The 16200-nt window shown below is 42.9% G+C and overlaps 1 protein-coding gene across 9 annotated transcripts in view; it reads right to left on the bottom strand.

Annotated features, from left to right (window-relative positions):
• Positions 1-737: 737 nt before the first annotated feature.
• Positions 738-16200, bottom strand: part of mast2 (microtubule associated serine/threonine kinase 2) — a 142917-nt gene continuing 127454 nt past the window's right edge. For 8 of the 9 annotated variants that reach the window (XM_040048414.1, XM_040048415.1, XM_040048412.1 and 5 more), the window contains 13 exons: positions 15256-15357; positions 13361-13483; positions 13168-13277; positions 12680-12834; positions 12084-12232; positions 11567-11746; positions 11099-11341; positions 10643-10869; positions 9134-9256; positions 8692-8828; positions 7838-8025; positions 7121-7671; positions 738-6355 (listed from right to left, as the gene is read on the bottom strand). In XM_040048414.1, the coding sequence (XP_039904348.1) occupies positions 4820-6355; positions 7121-7671; positions 7838-8025; positions 8692-8828; positions 9134-9256; positions 10643-10869; positions 11099-11341; positions 11567-11746; positions 12084-12232; positions 12680-12834; positions 13168-13277; positions 13361-13483; positions 15256-15357 (3824 nt within the window). In that variant the 3' untranslated portion in view covers positions 738-4819. The remainder of the gene's footprint in view (positions 6356-7120; positions 7672-7837; positions 8026-8691; positions 8829-9133; positions 9257-10642; positions 10870-11098; positions 11342-11566; positions 11747-12083; positions 12233-12679; positions 12835-13167; positions 13278-13360; positions 13484-15255; positions 15358-16200) is intronic. The other variant, XM_040048413.1, reaches the window with a different exon arrangement.

The following is a 16200-nucleotide window of genomic DNA, read 5'->3' as shown; positions in this document are numbered from 1 at the left end:
AATTAACTGTTGACATTTTTTAAAAATGGTCACAGGAGTTTTATCAGTAGCAAAAGCTTTAAAACTTAGGAAAGTAAAAAAAGTATTTTCTTTTCAAAATAGAATTAATTTTGCTTGTTTTGACTGCATCACAGACGGACTATAACAGAAGGATGAAGTGGCCATGACATCATCAGTTGGCTTGTTAACATTTTGAAGCCTCAGGTTTCTGTTGTCCAGGTCATCACAGTAAAGTCAGGCCCTTCATTACTTACTGCCCATTACTTCCAAACTTCGAGAACTGACTCTTCACTTGCTGTCTAATGAATTCCATCTCTTGGCACCAGACAATCAATCTCATTCACTTCACCTGTCAGTGGTTTGAATGTTATACAAGTTCAAGATCAATGACATTACCCACCTATTTTTTTTTCCTTTTGTTTCTAAAAGTAATCAGCAATTTAGTGAAATTTGTTAGAAACAAGTTAAATGATTTCATTTAACAAACACAAAAAAGGAATTTTCTTCCGAGGACTCAGCCACAAAATAACTTAAGAGACCTTTTTGCAGTGTAGCTGTTGTCAGCAGCTTGAGGCATTGTTTAAACCTGGGGTCAGTTGTCATTTATTGGATGTGACTTTATGTGAGTTCAGTGGAAGAACTCTGCCTAAAAATCTGCCTTAATGTAAAAAGCGTGATGCACCACATAAAAGAGAGCAAATTGTAAAAACACAATCAATCAGTGCACAACGCAAGCGTAGAGTATGAAAAAAAACTTTATTACTGTTGCAAGGTAACATTGACAACAACATGCTTTTACCACAATAAAAAATAAAAAGATATTGCACTGGTTTTTATTCTAGCAATGTTTTTTCCCCCATCTCTCCCTCTTAAACCTTTTCTGAAGCTTTTACAATACACAGCTAAATCTTCTTTCTCATCTTCATCACTCCTACAAGACAACACAAAGCGTGGAGATACCGCCCTTGTCTACAAGACTCGAGGCAATAAAAGTATTTTTCTTGCTTTACAGAGCCAACACAATCCCTTAATATCAGTTTAACGGATGTACGTTGAAACAGCACTGAATCTCATGAAGTGGTGGTTCAGTGGTAATAATAACGCTTCTCCTCGTACCTCATCATACCCACAGTCACATGTTTAAATCATCTATATGCCTCATAGTAAAAGCTCGTCGATCCTTGTGATGCTTGTGAGTCAGAAGCGTAGGGAAGCTCTTCAGTGACTAAATCATAATTCCATTTGTTAATCGATCCCAGGACTTGGGACGAAGCGTGGGACACCATAAGCAGGTCAGTATACTCAGTTCGATCTGTGGAGGTCAATCGGGAACAAAACTGCCGCATGAGAACAGAAGTTGTAGAGCACACTTATATTTTGTGGTCTGGAATCTCAACACGTTTATCATCTGTCATCTGTGGAGGTTTACAAATGATGAAACTACAACATTTGTGTTTGCAATCATAGCAAAATGAGCTTGCTCCTTGCCAGCACCAACCTCACTTTGATGCCTATTGGTGAATGCTAGCTTTCAGATGACCCATGAGGTCAAATCCACGTAAGTTTGTTAATTGGAATTGGAATACAGTCTTTGCCAAAGACCGTTTTTGCAGATTTGTGAGGCGGCAGTACTCACATTTGACTGATATTGGTCACCATTTGTTAGTTGATATATAACGTAGATTTTTAATAAGGATACATGAAAACATGCTGTTGAAACGGACTCTACTCTAGTTCCAGTTTTTCTGTAAACAGAAAAATCCAAAACTGAGAACACAGTTAAAATAAATCCAACTACTCGTTTCTTGCTTCAGTCCACAGACAGAACAGTTTTTGGGCTCAAATCTTTACACATGCTTACAAGCACGTGCTCACTTGCTCAGTGGTTAAAAATCTGCCCACAGAATGATTTCTGCTCCAGGCTATTCTCTCTCCCAACACCATTATCTTGATAATGCCACAGAAAGAACCAAAAGGTTTGGACTGTGTGTATAAACAACATCCAGTATGGTCGGATAATCTCATTGACACTAAACTGATCAAGTTTGATGATGTACAAAAAGTTATTAACTCCCCGACTCTCGTCAGATCGGCCAGAGCGCTCTGATCCTCAGAGGGGAACGGCTCCGTGCCACTGATGCGTTCCACAGACAAACCCACAGACAGCAGAGAAATGTGCTGAATCGCCATCATTTGCAAACTCTTCGTCACATGACACAATATGAACCTATCACATTATGCTCACCTTGCTGATAATCATCCTAGCCTGTTAGAAGTTCCATTGACACTCCCACCCCCCAACACATATACACAAACAAACATAATCAACATGTAAACATAATACAGATTACCACAGCCACTGTCAAAGTCACTTTTACAGTGTCCTTAATATGCAAACTGAAACAAATGAACTCTGCTGCTCCCCCTGCAGTGAAACAAGCTCCACACAAGACACAAAACACTTTAAACACACGAGAAGAGGCCATCCTGTGGGTTGGGCTTTGTGTGCTTTGAGCTCACTTTGAAAGATCAAACTAAAAATACTAAGGATCAAATCAGTTCGTCATTAAAGTGTAAATCAAAAACAAAAAACACTGAAATCACTGAATTAAACAAGCTAAGTGCAGTTTTTGCTTTCACCTGCAAAAACAGTAGTAGCTCTCGGAATCAGTGGTCAAACATCCAGACCGGCTCTCCTTTCAGTGACAGTTTGCCTTTCTTCCCAATCATGCGAGATCAACGCTTCGTGCAGAGCCTCATGACTGACACAGACATGTCGACAGCCCAGCACACATACACGGGTAGGCTGCAGGGAATTCTGGACACACACCCACGCAAACAGTGTATAAAACACAACATACTTTGAAATATTCTACACAGACGATCATGCACAGATTCCTCCTCGTGTCATACAGAAAGAAAACTTTACAGGATGAACACAGCGAGTTGGTCCTGATACCAAATAAAAGCAGTGCAGCCTTCAGAGGCAGACGGGGGCCAAAAATAACTGGATGGAGACCCAGCAGAGCAGGGTTTCAGGTGAAAACTGGTCATGTTACTTTACATCCACTGGAATTCTTTTGTTTTAAATGGTGCATCTCTGAGCGTTTCTGCTTTAATTGAATTCTGGTATAACTAAATGAGGTTTTTGTAGACGACTGAGTCAATAAAAGTCAGGCACGTGATCAAATCCTTTGCATCTGCAGTGCCGTACAGCGGCAATCTACAATCCTATCTCACCACCAGGACCACTCACCAAATCTGTCTCCCTGTTTCTTTGCACAGAACAGAAAAATAAAAATGGAGCTGGAGGATCACAGTTATACCACAATGGGTGAGATCCACTGTCCATTTTGAAAGAGCAAGGGCCTAATGGGACAGCCGCTGACATCTATAAATAGCAGTGTCCAGGGTTTCCCATTCCTAAAACCTGATCCCACATCATATAAAATACTCAAACACTGATTATGGGGTCAAGACAGTTAAAGGACATCGGAAAACCTGCAACAAATTATGAGTACGGCACAATCCTTGTAAAGAATACATGTATTGAAAAGGTAATCATCTAAAACTGACACAATGTATGGATGAATATATCTGGTAAAACAAGAGGGGAGAGACAATATTTCAGTATTTGTACAAATCCTGTACTTCACCCTAAATGTGCTAGTTTCCATCTGCTGGAAATCAGGACATTTCAGGGCTTAGACTATGTGAAAATGATTAGTTCAAACACTGAAGAGACACTGACTTGGCCGCATTCCTGTCCTGTTCCTCCGATACTTCACTCAGTGCGAGCCAACGCTGCTGTACAACAGCCGTGTCAGAAAGTCAGCAAAAACCACTGCAAGTTTTCATTTTATTTATTAGATGCTCTTATTTTAAGCAGTTTTAAAGTTAAAAAAACAACAAAAACAAACTAAAAAACTTAGCCGCGCATGATAGAAATAAAACTATTAAAAACACTGGGAACAGAGGATAATCCAGGAAAACGATGAACTCTGCAAAATGTCCAGCAGGTGCACAGTTTGCTGTGCAATAACAGAATAAAAGTTTCAGAGACGTTCAGTCGGCTGCAAAGGGTGAAGCAGACCCAGAGGGTCCTGAAGACCGACAGTGTTGGATCAACAGGGAGCACAGTGAGAGCAGAATTTGGCCTATTTCGCTGGGTGCTGCATGTACGATGACGATGCTTGACTCTTACTAACAATTCTATAATGCATTTAAACAGATTACTAAATATAATGTTGCACTTTATTGCTCAGATACAACTTTCTGTCAATCATAAGTGGATGCTCAGAAAGGAGGGATGCGAATAGGAATAGAAAAGAGGGAGAAAGAGGAGTGCGTTAAGTAAGGCACGTCCTGATCTCTTTGAGGAACATGTGTGGAGGCTCTGCTCGACATCAAGGTGAGATAATGAGGCAGCACAAGAGTGAAAAAGCTGTGCGCGTGTGTGTGTGTACTTTTTAAAGTAGTGTCTCCTTGGACTGCTGAGCAGTACTGTGTTTCTAGCCCCTTATATGTTTGCAGAAAAGCAAAGACCCCCAAACGCCTCATCATATTCTGTCAAGCAAGAACTCACATGAACATAAGATAATCATAAAGAGCACAGAACAGCTGGATTAAAGCTGGGACTACCACATCTGGCTCTGCTTCTCAGCTCTCCTGCTGTGCGTTTACTTTGCTTTCTGATTAGTGTGATGTTGTAAATGTGTTTTTTTCCCGAACATGCAGTTTTTCAAAGTTTTAAAACTTGGAGCCAACACTGAGCCCTGTGATCTTTACGTTTTATTCTGGTACTGTGGTAGGTTTGCTGCTACGTCTTCTTGCTGGTTGCTTTGTCTTGTTGCGAGGCAGCAGTGGTAGCTGTCGTCGTCTGGGGGTCTGACCTCTTGCGCTGAGGCTCAGTTGCTGCAGAAGTGGGTGGGGCTGTGCTAGGAGTGGACTGAGCTGCTGCTGCTGCTGTTGTACCGAACCTCTGTGCAAATGCAGCGGTGGCAGTGTTGTCTCTGCCTGCAGACTCTGATGCTTGCCTTTCTGGAACATCTGTGCAGGATCGAGGGTGAGAAGCTGGGGTGGTCAATTTGGCTGGTCTCATGTGGTTGGTGGTGGTTGGTGAAGCAACGCATTGAGTTTTCTGCCTGTTTGGGGAGAGTTGAGGTGACTGAAGGGTCGGGACCTGTTTGGAGGGGAAAGGGACAGGGTCAGCAGGTGGGACTTCTGAGGCGCCACCTCTGGATGGTTTCTGCTCCTTGGTGTTGAATTTGACTGGACCCAGAACACTTTTAGCTACTGTTGCGAGCTGGGACACAACTTTGTCAACCCCACTTTCAGAAGGGGGAACTGGGGATCCTGAACTTGAATTAGAGCTGGAAGAGGATGAAGGTGAGGTGCTGAGACTTGCAGCAGCAGCTGCACACAGTCTCCGATTGTCAGCCTCCTTCTTCTCCTTAGGGATGCCTGGAGATGAGCAAGAAGTGCGAGCAGTATCGCGGGTGTCAGTGGTTTGGCACTCTGCAATACTTGAGGTGGTCTTGGAGTCTGTGGTCTTTGGAGTACCTGTGGAGCTCTCTGTACAGGGAGTGGTGATTCTGGATCTGTCGATCATTTGGCCATCTGCTCTGGGTTCTGATGGTACAGTCTTTCCCATGACAGTCTTTGAGTCTTTTGGAGGAGCTGGCTTAATAAAAGTGTCCTTGCTAACTGAGATGAATGCACTGCCTGGTGTGGAAAAAGGAAGGGGACCCTGAATGGTATTTGTTGTACTGCTGGGCTCTAGAACCTTCCTCTCTCGTCTTGCATCGTCCTCTGTGGACGAGGCCAAGCTTCCATCTGTTGACCCTTGAGAGCAGGGACTCTGACTGGGCTTAGTCTCTGCAACAGGTGGTAAAGTGTGCGAGTGGCTGGGTCTGCCTACCTGAGAGGGCCCTGTATGACTGAATGTAGCATGAGGAGTGCAGGGGGAGAGGCAAAGGGATGGCAGCGTGCCTCCAGGACCTGTTCTCACAGTGGTGGGTCTCAGAAGAGGAGGTGGAGTGGACATATTCCCCCTGCGTCCATCCTGGCTGTCCTCTGAGCCTTCGTCTGTCTCATCCTCAGATGAATCCACCTCATGGATGGCATCTTGCTTCTGCAGAGACTCTCTTCGCTCAGCTCTGTCTTGCCTGATGGCTGACAGTTTGTCCTTCAGCTTGCTCTTCCCTGCTGACAGACCCAGCGAGCCAGACACCACACCGAGTGTGCCATCTCCTTCCTGCCGCCCTAACTTCCTGGATGAAGAAGAGTGTTTGTGCAGACTGCCTTTCTCCACGCCGCGTCCTGCTGAAGACAGCAGACCCTCGCTGGATGACTCCTAGTGGTCAATAAGCAAACAGACACAGAATATCCTTGTTAAAGCACTCACCATTCTGAAAATCCCACTCTTTGCACAGTGAAGAGAACCGTTACCTATCCTGAGATCTGCTGTCTGGGAAGCTAAAAAATGACAGTGTTGTGGATTCCACTGTTAGAATTTAATCGATTTCTGCAATGTGCTGTGTTCAACAATAATGTGTTTTGGGGAAAGCTAAACTAGGTTACGGGCCTGACTGTGCTGGTATATAATACAACCTCTGCAATAAAACTTTCTCTGCTTGTGTCTAAGAAAAATAAGCAATCTGAAACCCCACAGAAGAAGCAAAGCTCAGTAGAGCTACAACATTTCATCACCAGTTTACACACATTTTATTTTAGCTTTAACTTAGTTACCATTTGGGAACAATAAGTCCTACACAGTTTTCTCTTATTTATGCAGTTTTATTAAATTATATTGAGGTTTTTGTGCCATTTTTTGTGATGATGTTTTACTTGTGTGAACAATTACACACACACACGCACGCACACACACACTACAGAAACCAAAACAAAACAAAAAGAAAAACCTTTGAAGACTTCTTTTACATTTTGGATCTCATTGCCTATTTCTTATATCAAAATAAAAACTTTTTATCTCGCCCACAACAGATGTATTTCCAAATGTAAGAACCATAATACTTGCATGTCCTAAACAAACTCTCATTATTATGATTATTTTGTTGATTATGTGTTAGACCCAACTTTGTGTGAAGGCAGTATCTACCTGGAGGCTCTGTAAGCTCGGCTCCCTCTGCAGAATCTCCTTCTTAAACTCAGAATGCGAGATGTCCAGGCTGTGTTTACGGCTCCCCACAGCTGCTCCAACTGCCAGCTTCTTTTCTGCTGCTGCTGCCATGCCCGAAGATGAAGGAGAGTTAGTGAGAGAGGCTGCTAGTTTCTCAGCTGACTGCACCCTCTTGAGGAGCGGAGAACGTGGAGGCTCTGCACTCTTGGGTCTGGATATCTGCCTCACCAGAGGAGGAGAGGAGTGGAGCTTCACAGGGAATGACTGACCCATGGCAGACTGGCCAAGAGTGTGGCTGGAGAGTGGTGAAGGAGAGCGCTGAGGAGAGCTGCTCTGAGGGGTGGGAGAAGGTGTACGGGCCAGAGGGGAGAGGGGAATGTTGCCAGCTGACTTGCGCCGAGGGGAGCGGTACTGGCGCTGGAGCTTTGGTGCAAGTCCATGTAAGGAGCTGGGTCGAATGTGGCCGGAGCTTGCTGGAGAGTTTGGGACGCTCGAGCTGGGTGAACTGCTCTGGGAAGAGTTCCCACCCACTGTGGGGTATAAAGGAAGAACAATAATGTAGCGGAGATATACCAAATATGATTCGTTTTATTTTGAATGTGTGTTTTGCACATGTAAAAAAACAAAACAAAAAACAGACATACACACACAGATTTAAAAACAAAAAACAAAAAACTATCCAAATGTGTGTCTCACCTGAATGCGTGGAGTCTGGCGTGGACCTGTAGCCCTGTGTTGGGCTCCGAGGTGACAGATTGTGTGTTGGTGAGCCGGGGCCACTTTCCCCTGATGACAGTGAGCGGTTTAAAGAGGACAGACTGCGGCTAGTGTGGAGGAGAGATGCCTGTTTGGTGATTTTCCGGAAAAGAGATGTCCTCTTCTTACTGTGGGAGGTGAAACAATTAATTGATCAAGAATTGTCTGTGTAGGTTCTCAGTCATAAAAGTCATGGTCTTAGGAGCTTAAAGAGGAGGTAAGTGGACTTCTTTATGTTTGAAGACATTTAAACTCTCATCCAACCTGATTTTTAGTTATAAAAAAGCAAAAGGTAAGAAGCCTTGATCCATGCTCGATCATCATGGTAAGTAAATTCCAAAAGGTGGATTCTGCTCATCTGGACGTAGTGTTTTCAGTGGGAGAAACATTTTGTCTCTCATCCAAGTGACTTCTTCAGTCTCAGCAGACTGCAGGTTTCCCCAATCTTATAAACAGTACATTTGCACAATGACTGAAACTAGCACCACTGACGAACAATGGGCTGTGAGGTCAGTTCATTGATCATTAATATGCAAATTGTCACGACCATTGATCAACAACCACTGATCAACAACCACTGATCAAAGGGCAAAAGGTGAAGAGTCCCACTGTCATTGTCGCAACATCCCTGTTCTGGGACTGTTTTTAAACCAAAGAAGCTTCTTGGATCAGAGGTGAAATGTTTTCAACAAACTGAAACAAGTCTACCTGTCCAACAAACTCCTAAGATTGTTCAAGAATTCTTTGCACAAGCACGCTTGTTATTGCTCGACTTGTGTGTGTATATTTCCCACCTGTCCTGTCCCTCCTTGTTCTTGGTTTTCTTATTTCGTCTTGCCATCTTGGATTTGTGGGTAGTCTTTCGAGCAGGGCCGACTTTGATGGACGTGTTCTCAAACGGGGTTGCAGAGATGGACACTTTGGCACCACTCTGAGTGACGACCAAGCAATAGAAACATTTCTTACTTTCAGAAAAAGATATCTTTACAAAACATTTAAAGTTGTGTGTATGAGCTGAGAAGTCGAAAGGTCTGACTTCTCAGCTCATACACATGCAAGGTGTAAAATTCTGTTACCACATGCAAGGTCACAGAATTTTTATCAGCTTGACTCATATCTTTATTTTGCAAAGAATTGATTTAAACAGAAAGAACACAAACAGAAGGAGAAGACTGATGTTTTTGCTGTCCGCTGAAAAAGTTACTTTAGTGAGTACAAAAGGTTGTGATCCCGTACCTTTAGAATAAGCTCCACTACCTCTGTGTGAACCAGGCCGTGGACCGGCTCCCCATTAACATGGGTGATCAGGTCACCCTCTCTGAGCCCTGCCTCGTGGGCCGGTCCCCCTTCCTCCACATGCTGGCAGTGAGCAGAGAGTTAGACGAGTGTAAGGGGAAAAAAAGAGGAGGGAGAAAGTGAACGAAAAAAGTACTATTACTGCCACCTTCTGTCAAACAACAAGAAACCTGCAAACACAGTGATACTATTACAGAGTCCTTCCACAGACATCTGTTAAAACAAAGTGATAATGGGGAAAGAGCTACCACACATGAAAGACAGTTTGGCCAAATAGTTTAACAGCTTAAAACAAAAAAAAAATTTTTTATTGTTAAATCTGATACAAATTGTGTTTTCAGATATCTCGGTGAAAATAGCAGCTGCATCCACAAACGTTAGTTAAAACTCTGCTATGCACACAACAAACAAATACGATCCAGAAAAGGAGCTACCTTCTCTGAGCCCACGCCAATTTAAGAGGAAAAGTTCAAAACTATCCTGAGCTCTCATCAATGAAAACTTGGTCTGTCCTGTAGCAGAGACAGACCAAGCTTGTTATCTGCATGCAGCTGAAAGCCAGTTGGGGTACATTAGTGCACATAGGATGGGTAGTTTCTCACATCTGTGAAGGCCGCAGCAATGTATACAGATTTTGAAGCAATGCATTTTACCTTTCAAGGAAGACCTTGTTTATTTCATCAACACGAACATGACTTTATGACTATATTGTAATAAAGCTGCAGATGCAAAACTGGCCTGCCCGCAGCCCGGACCTGTCAACTACAAACATTTATAAAGACAAACACAATAAAGGGGGGCACTAAATGTTGAACACCTGAAATATTCTATCAAGTAAGAAAATGGAAAACATTTAGCTTTCAGAACAACTTCATTTGCTCTTCTCAGTTTCCAAACACTTACAGAATTTCACTTAAAGAGAGAATTACCAAACAAGCCTAAATGTGTCCCTGCTACAACTATTTTTAAATGACCTGCTGGCAGTTTCAAAAACGAGTAGCCATTCATCTGCTGATGTGTTTGTTTTACTTGATATATTTTATCAAGTTTACTTTCCTTCATATCCTTAAAAGCAATGGCTTACAAATCATTACATTCTGTATTTAACTGACATTTTATACACCCGGTGTAGCTTTAGCTTTATCCTTTTGTCCTATAGTCCACTGTTTTTAATTCAATATATATCACAAATTTACAACAACAGTCGTCTTAACACACTTTATGGTATAGGTCAAGACCCTGCAGTATTTGAAAATAAAGCCCAGCAATCAGACAAAAAGCTAATGAGCAAAAACCTGGTGACAGCAGGGAGAAAACAACTCCCTTTTAACAGGAAGAAGCCTTAGGGAATCAGTCAGGGGCAGCTATCTGCTGTCACCAGTTTGGTTTTTCTTTTAAACATATGGTACTTATCATCAGTATCATTACTAAATCTGGTGCGACACTCACCCAGACCATGTGATGTACAGTGTAGATGTCAGAGTCACCCATGTACACTCGGATGGCTCTCAGAGTAAAGCCATACTTCTTTCCAGCTCTGTGGATGATGATGGCAGGTTTGACATTAGTCACAGCTGGAGACAGGTCCCGGCTTGGTGAAGAGTCTCGTGATGATGGATTGGATGACAGTGAGTGGGGAGACATCGGGCTGGCCAATGGCGAGGCGCCATGATGGTCTTTCAAAAAAACCAAAATAAAAAACCCAAAACAAAACACAAAAACCACACAAAGAAGAAAACATGACAGATTATAGCTGATTTCATGTAGCATGGTTGCAGATTCATTCTACTCCAGTGCAAAGGACAGCAGCTGTCCACAATAATTCAAAATACTATGACCAAGTTAATGCTGTTCATGTTGTCTTTTTGGTTTTAAGAACCTAATTTTTTGAATGTTTGAAAGCACCTGCAGGAATCATCAGCGACAGCGTTGTAGCCGAGGCCGACTTGATGACCTTGTTGAGCGGCCTGGTCGTTGCGTGTCTGTCTGCATCTCCAGACAGCATGCGATGGCGAGCCCTACGAGCTGCCAGGTCACTGATGGCCTTTGGAATGGAGGGAGAGTCGCTGTCTGCTGCAGCTTTGGCACCTCCGCTGGCAGCACCGTTACTGCTGTTGGCACGTTCGCACGCATCGCCTGAACTGCCTGCTGTATTCACATGGGAAAATTGAGGAATAACACCAAAAGTAGCAAATTAGGTCAGATCTGAAAGCTTTAAAAGATGTGGAAACAATCTTTTTCGTTCATATTCATCTTCACATTTGTAACTTTTTCATGTGACCCATTTAATCCCCCTAAAAACAACAAACCACATTAGTACTATTAGCATTAACATTTTTATCTTAGTATATAAGGTGTATAAACTACACTGACGAGTGAGTGTGGCTTTGCTCAGTTGGCTGGAGGTGGAGCTTGGTGTGGTGGGAGACTCGTCGAGCTTCAGCTCTCTTTCCACTGGAAGCTCTGGGATGGCGAGGGGCAGCTCATCACATCGCAGGCCCCTGACTGCATTTGGGCCAAGCAGGCTGGGACTCTTTCGACTTCCAAGTGCACCTTAGAAATCAGCAAATTAGAGGCACAAATAAGTTACAACTTATTATATCTTATTACATCTTTTTGAAAAAAAGAAAAGAAAACATTTATGAGTAACTTCTTTTGGGCTAAGCTACTCGCTGTGCTATGTGTACTGGACATGCACACGAAAGAGCATGACAGATACAGCATATTTATCAGAAGAAACTGGGGGATTTTGTGGCAGGTAAATGCAGGTACTGGTAAAAATTAAAAACTTCAGCAACAACTTGTAGGCAGTTGTTTGTAGACTGTGCTGAAGGACAGTTTTGCCCTGAAATTTGGTTATTTCAGTTTATCAGAGCTAGCCTTTCTTTACCTTGCCCTTGGCCTCCTTCCTCCTCTGAAGAGATAGCAAAGCGCGGCATCTCAATGATAGCAGAGCAGCAGCGTCTCCTGACTGTCAGGGGTGGGCTTGAATCACTCTCTGTGTGGGAAGACTCAGAGACTGACAAACGCTTCCGCAGGCTGTAAAGGTGAAGGACAGGACAGAACAAACACATGAACAGCTACTAAATAAAGCTGACAACATCATCATCATCATCATTTTTAACTAGAAATAAAGCAAAAAGTACATAAACCAGCAAACATGCTCACTTGGGGCATGCAGGGGAAATTTGGGTAAATACATATGGCCCACAGCCTACTGTGGCCGCAAGAACTGGCATGAAATGTGGGGCCCAACTGGACGACAGTGGGACATACCCACAGTATGCCCATTGTTTATGTGTGGGTTTCCCTACTGGAGCCACAAAAGGGCAAAACTGCTATGGACCATGAGCAGGCCCGGGGCCCACGCGGGTTTTTGTCAACAAGACCACACAACCCCACAGCTCACCCACAAATACCCAATGTGGATTTGCACAGACATGTCTGCTCGGAAATATCTGTTGTCTTTTTTGTAGATGAACTCACATCTCCGGAGATCCCACCATCCAAGATCGATCTCTGGACTTGAGTCCACTCAGGCTGTCGATGCGATCTCCTCCCTCCTCACTGAGGCTGCGTTTGGTGGGAGGAGGTGTCCTCTTTTCCTCATGCAGAGACAAACGTTCCATGCTGCTGTACACCTATAAAAACATTTCTCTGCATCAGACATCATCTTTAGAGCAGAGACTCTTAATCCTTTCTGACTCTGAATATATATGCAATGCCAAAATCTTTGATGGTCCTCAGGATCAAATGGTAAGCTGCCCTGGCATTAAGAATATCCTCCAAGTGTATCAGTTCAAACACACTAAAACAATCAAAAATATGTTAGTATCTAATATTAAATTATCAAAAGGTCATTTATTTCACTGATATCTGTCATTTGAGGGTTTTGGCTTATTTACTGAGCATAACCTTCCAAATAAAGATCCAGCTGATTTAAAAGTACAAGACATGGATGAGTCAATGTGTACCTTGCTGAAGCGAGGCGAACAGGAGGAGAATTGTCGTATCTCCACGTGTTCTTCATCATTGGTATCGTCCTCCTCCTCTGAATCCACGTGGTGGTAGCGATCAGAACGAGCTGAGACAGACACATGTTGATTGTGACGAGACCACATGACTTTCAAACAGTGAACAATCTCTGTAAGGCACTGGCAGACATACTGTCAAAGTAACTGGTGTCATCCTCTGACTCCAGTTGGGGGATGAACTCGGCTTTCTGTCTTAGCAGGCTGTTCCAGTCCAGATCTGTGAAGAATTGGTGCTGCTTCACCTCAAAGGCACTTCCTGTGGAGTTGAAAAATTAAAGAGAAGATAGAAAGGATTGAGATATATATGGTGGGTAGGTGATGGGGTGGAGGTGGAGTGGGGAACACAAGCATCAAAGAACAACCTACAAGTTAGCAGAACGCATGCTGACAGGGTCTAACTGAACATCTACAAAAAAGCCAAAGACAGTGATGCGGAACACAAAAGGCCTCTGAAACATGGGAAGAAAGAGAATTACATTCCAAAAGAAGTTTTTCACTATATACTACCAGTCAGACATTTGGACACATCTTCTCCCTTTGCTTTGATTACTGCTTTGCACACTTGGCATTCTCTCGATGAGCTTCATGAGGAAGTCACCTGAAATGGTTTTCCAACAGTCTTGAAGGAGTTCACAGAGATGCTGAGCACTTGTTGGCCCTTTGGCCTTCACTCTGCAGTCCATCTCATCCTAAACCATCTCAATTGGGTTTAGGTCAGGTGACTGAGGAGACCGGGCCATCTGGCGCAGCACTCCATCACTCTACTTCTTGGTAAAATAGCCCTAACACAGCCTGGAGGTGTGTTTGGGGTCATTGTCCTGTTAAAACATAAATGATGGTCCAACTAAACACAAATGGGATGTTGCTGCAGGATGCTGTGGTAGCCATGCTGGTTCACTGTGCCATTCAATTTTGAATAAATCCCCAACAGTGTTGACAGCAAAGCACCCCCACACCATCACACCTCCTCCTGCATGCTTTACGGTGGGAAGCATGTATGTAGAGACCATCTGTTCACCTTTTCTGCGTCGCTCAAAGACACGGTGAGTGGAACCAAAGATCTCAAATTTGGCCTCATCAGACCAAAGCACAGATTTCCACTGGTCTAATGTTCATTCCTTGTGTTTCTTGGCCCAAACAAATCTCTTCTGCTTGTTGCTTTTCCTTAGTCGTGGTTTCTTAGCAGCTATTTGACCATAAAGGCCTGATCTGGGCAGTCTCCTCTGAACAGTTGATGTGAAGATGTGTCTGCTACTGGAACTCTGTGTGGCATTTATTTGGGCTCTAATCTGATGTGATGTTGGTGATGATGGACTGTCGTTTCTCTTTACTTAGCTGGTTGGTTCTTGCCATAATATGAGTTCTAACAGTAGTTCAATTCTACAAATGAACCCTGACAAGGAACACTTGTGAAGTGAAAACCATTTCAGGTGACTACATCACGAAAGTCAAAAAAGCAAAGAGTGGGAAAGGGTGGTGGCTGTATCTACAATGTAGAAAGCAGTGAAAACAAAGGAAAACCATTAAATGAGAAGGTGTGTCCAAACTTTTGACTGTGCAAATTAAATAAAGATAAAGCTAGACCCTGATGCTGTGCTGAAATGAAGAACTTCAGCATGAAATACAATGTCAGATAAATCTTATACTTTCTGTCACCTTCAAATCCTGGATTCTTTATTGAAGAGTTGAATATGTGCATGCAGCAACATGTGTAGTAACAGTTATTTCTACATGACTAAAATGATAAGGGAGTTGAGATGAATGGGTTCCAACACAATATTGCAATTTCACACAGCGGCAAAGGCAACGCTACTGATTTCTTTGAAGGTTCAGCAACCAAAGCAGTTTTACTGACATACTGCCAAGGTCAAAATAAAAATCTGTTTAAATAATTCACACAGGCATACCAGCACACTCCTATGGTCACATACATTTCTATGTTTTGTCTCGTCTTATCTTAGTGTAGCACTTCTTTGTGGTAATGTTTATCTAATTCTTGAAAAACTCTTTTGCTTTACAGTGCATTACCTGTGCCCAGTCTCTCCAGAGGATTTTGTCTTAGCAGCTTGGAAATAAGGTCCTGTGCATCCTGAGGCAGAGCTTCATCCCCCTCAGGCCAGATGATCTCATCTAGCACAGCACAAAGACATGCACACGACACTTTGATCTTACTGAAATTAGTCTGTATTCATTTAAAAGAACAAACAAACAAACAAAAAAAAGATCAAATTCCCTCGATTCTCAGACTTTTGTCTGATTTTTGTCTACCAGTCAACCAACATTATCCAACAATGTTGGATAATACCTCCCATCCACTCCATGACACGCTGGTCAGTCACAGGAGCACGTTCAGTGAGAGACTGAGATTACCAAAAAGCACCACTGAACAACACAGGAAATCACTCCTGCCTGAGGCCATCTCTTTATACAACTCCTCCACTTAACACACTGTATACTGCAATAGCTACACCCTTTTTGCACATGCTCTTCTTTCTCATGCTGCTGCTGTCTTTTCTTTTCTTTTTTTCACTTAAATGACCTCGGACAAGAAAGCCTATTTTTTCTGTTGTTCAATACTGAAGAAATTTAAACTTTATATGCAGAACATTGTAGAATATTTTTAAGGTTATCTGCTATAAAAAGCCAGACCAGCAAAATCTCCTTCATGTTTTTCTGAGTTTTATTCTCAGTTACTTTCGCACAAAGGCATCTGCTGTGATGTTCACAATTCTGATGAAGTCAGTACTGATAAATGATCAGAATTATAATATTTCTGACTGTCTGAGGCTAAGTTGAATTGAATCGGGACTTTGAAAACCAGAATCGAATGGATTATAGAAATCAGTGATGATACCCAGCCCTAGTGAGCAGCCTAGGCACGACAGAAGTGGATGTAGCTGTAATAGGAAAAGAACTATTGCTAACTTTTCTGTTAAGTTAAGGCCTGATCCTTCTGAAATTCATAGCCAGTGC

The sequence above is a fragment of the Simochromis diagramma genome, unplaced genomic scaffold (genome assembly GCF_900408965.1).
Source record: "Simochromis diagramma unplaced genomic scaffold, fSimDia1.1 OVJJ01000557.1, whole genome shotgun sequence".
Classification (NCBI taxonomy): domain Eukaryota; kingdom Metazoa; phylum Chordata; class Actinopteri; order Cichliformes; family Cichlidae; genus Simochromis; species Simochromis diagramma.
This window is presented reverse-complemented; position numbering and strand designations above follow the sequence as displayed.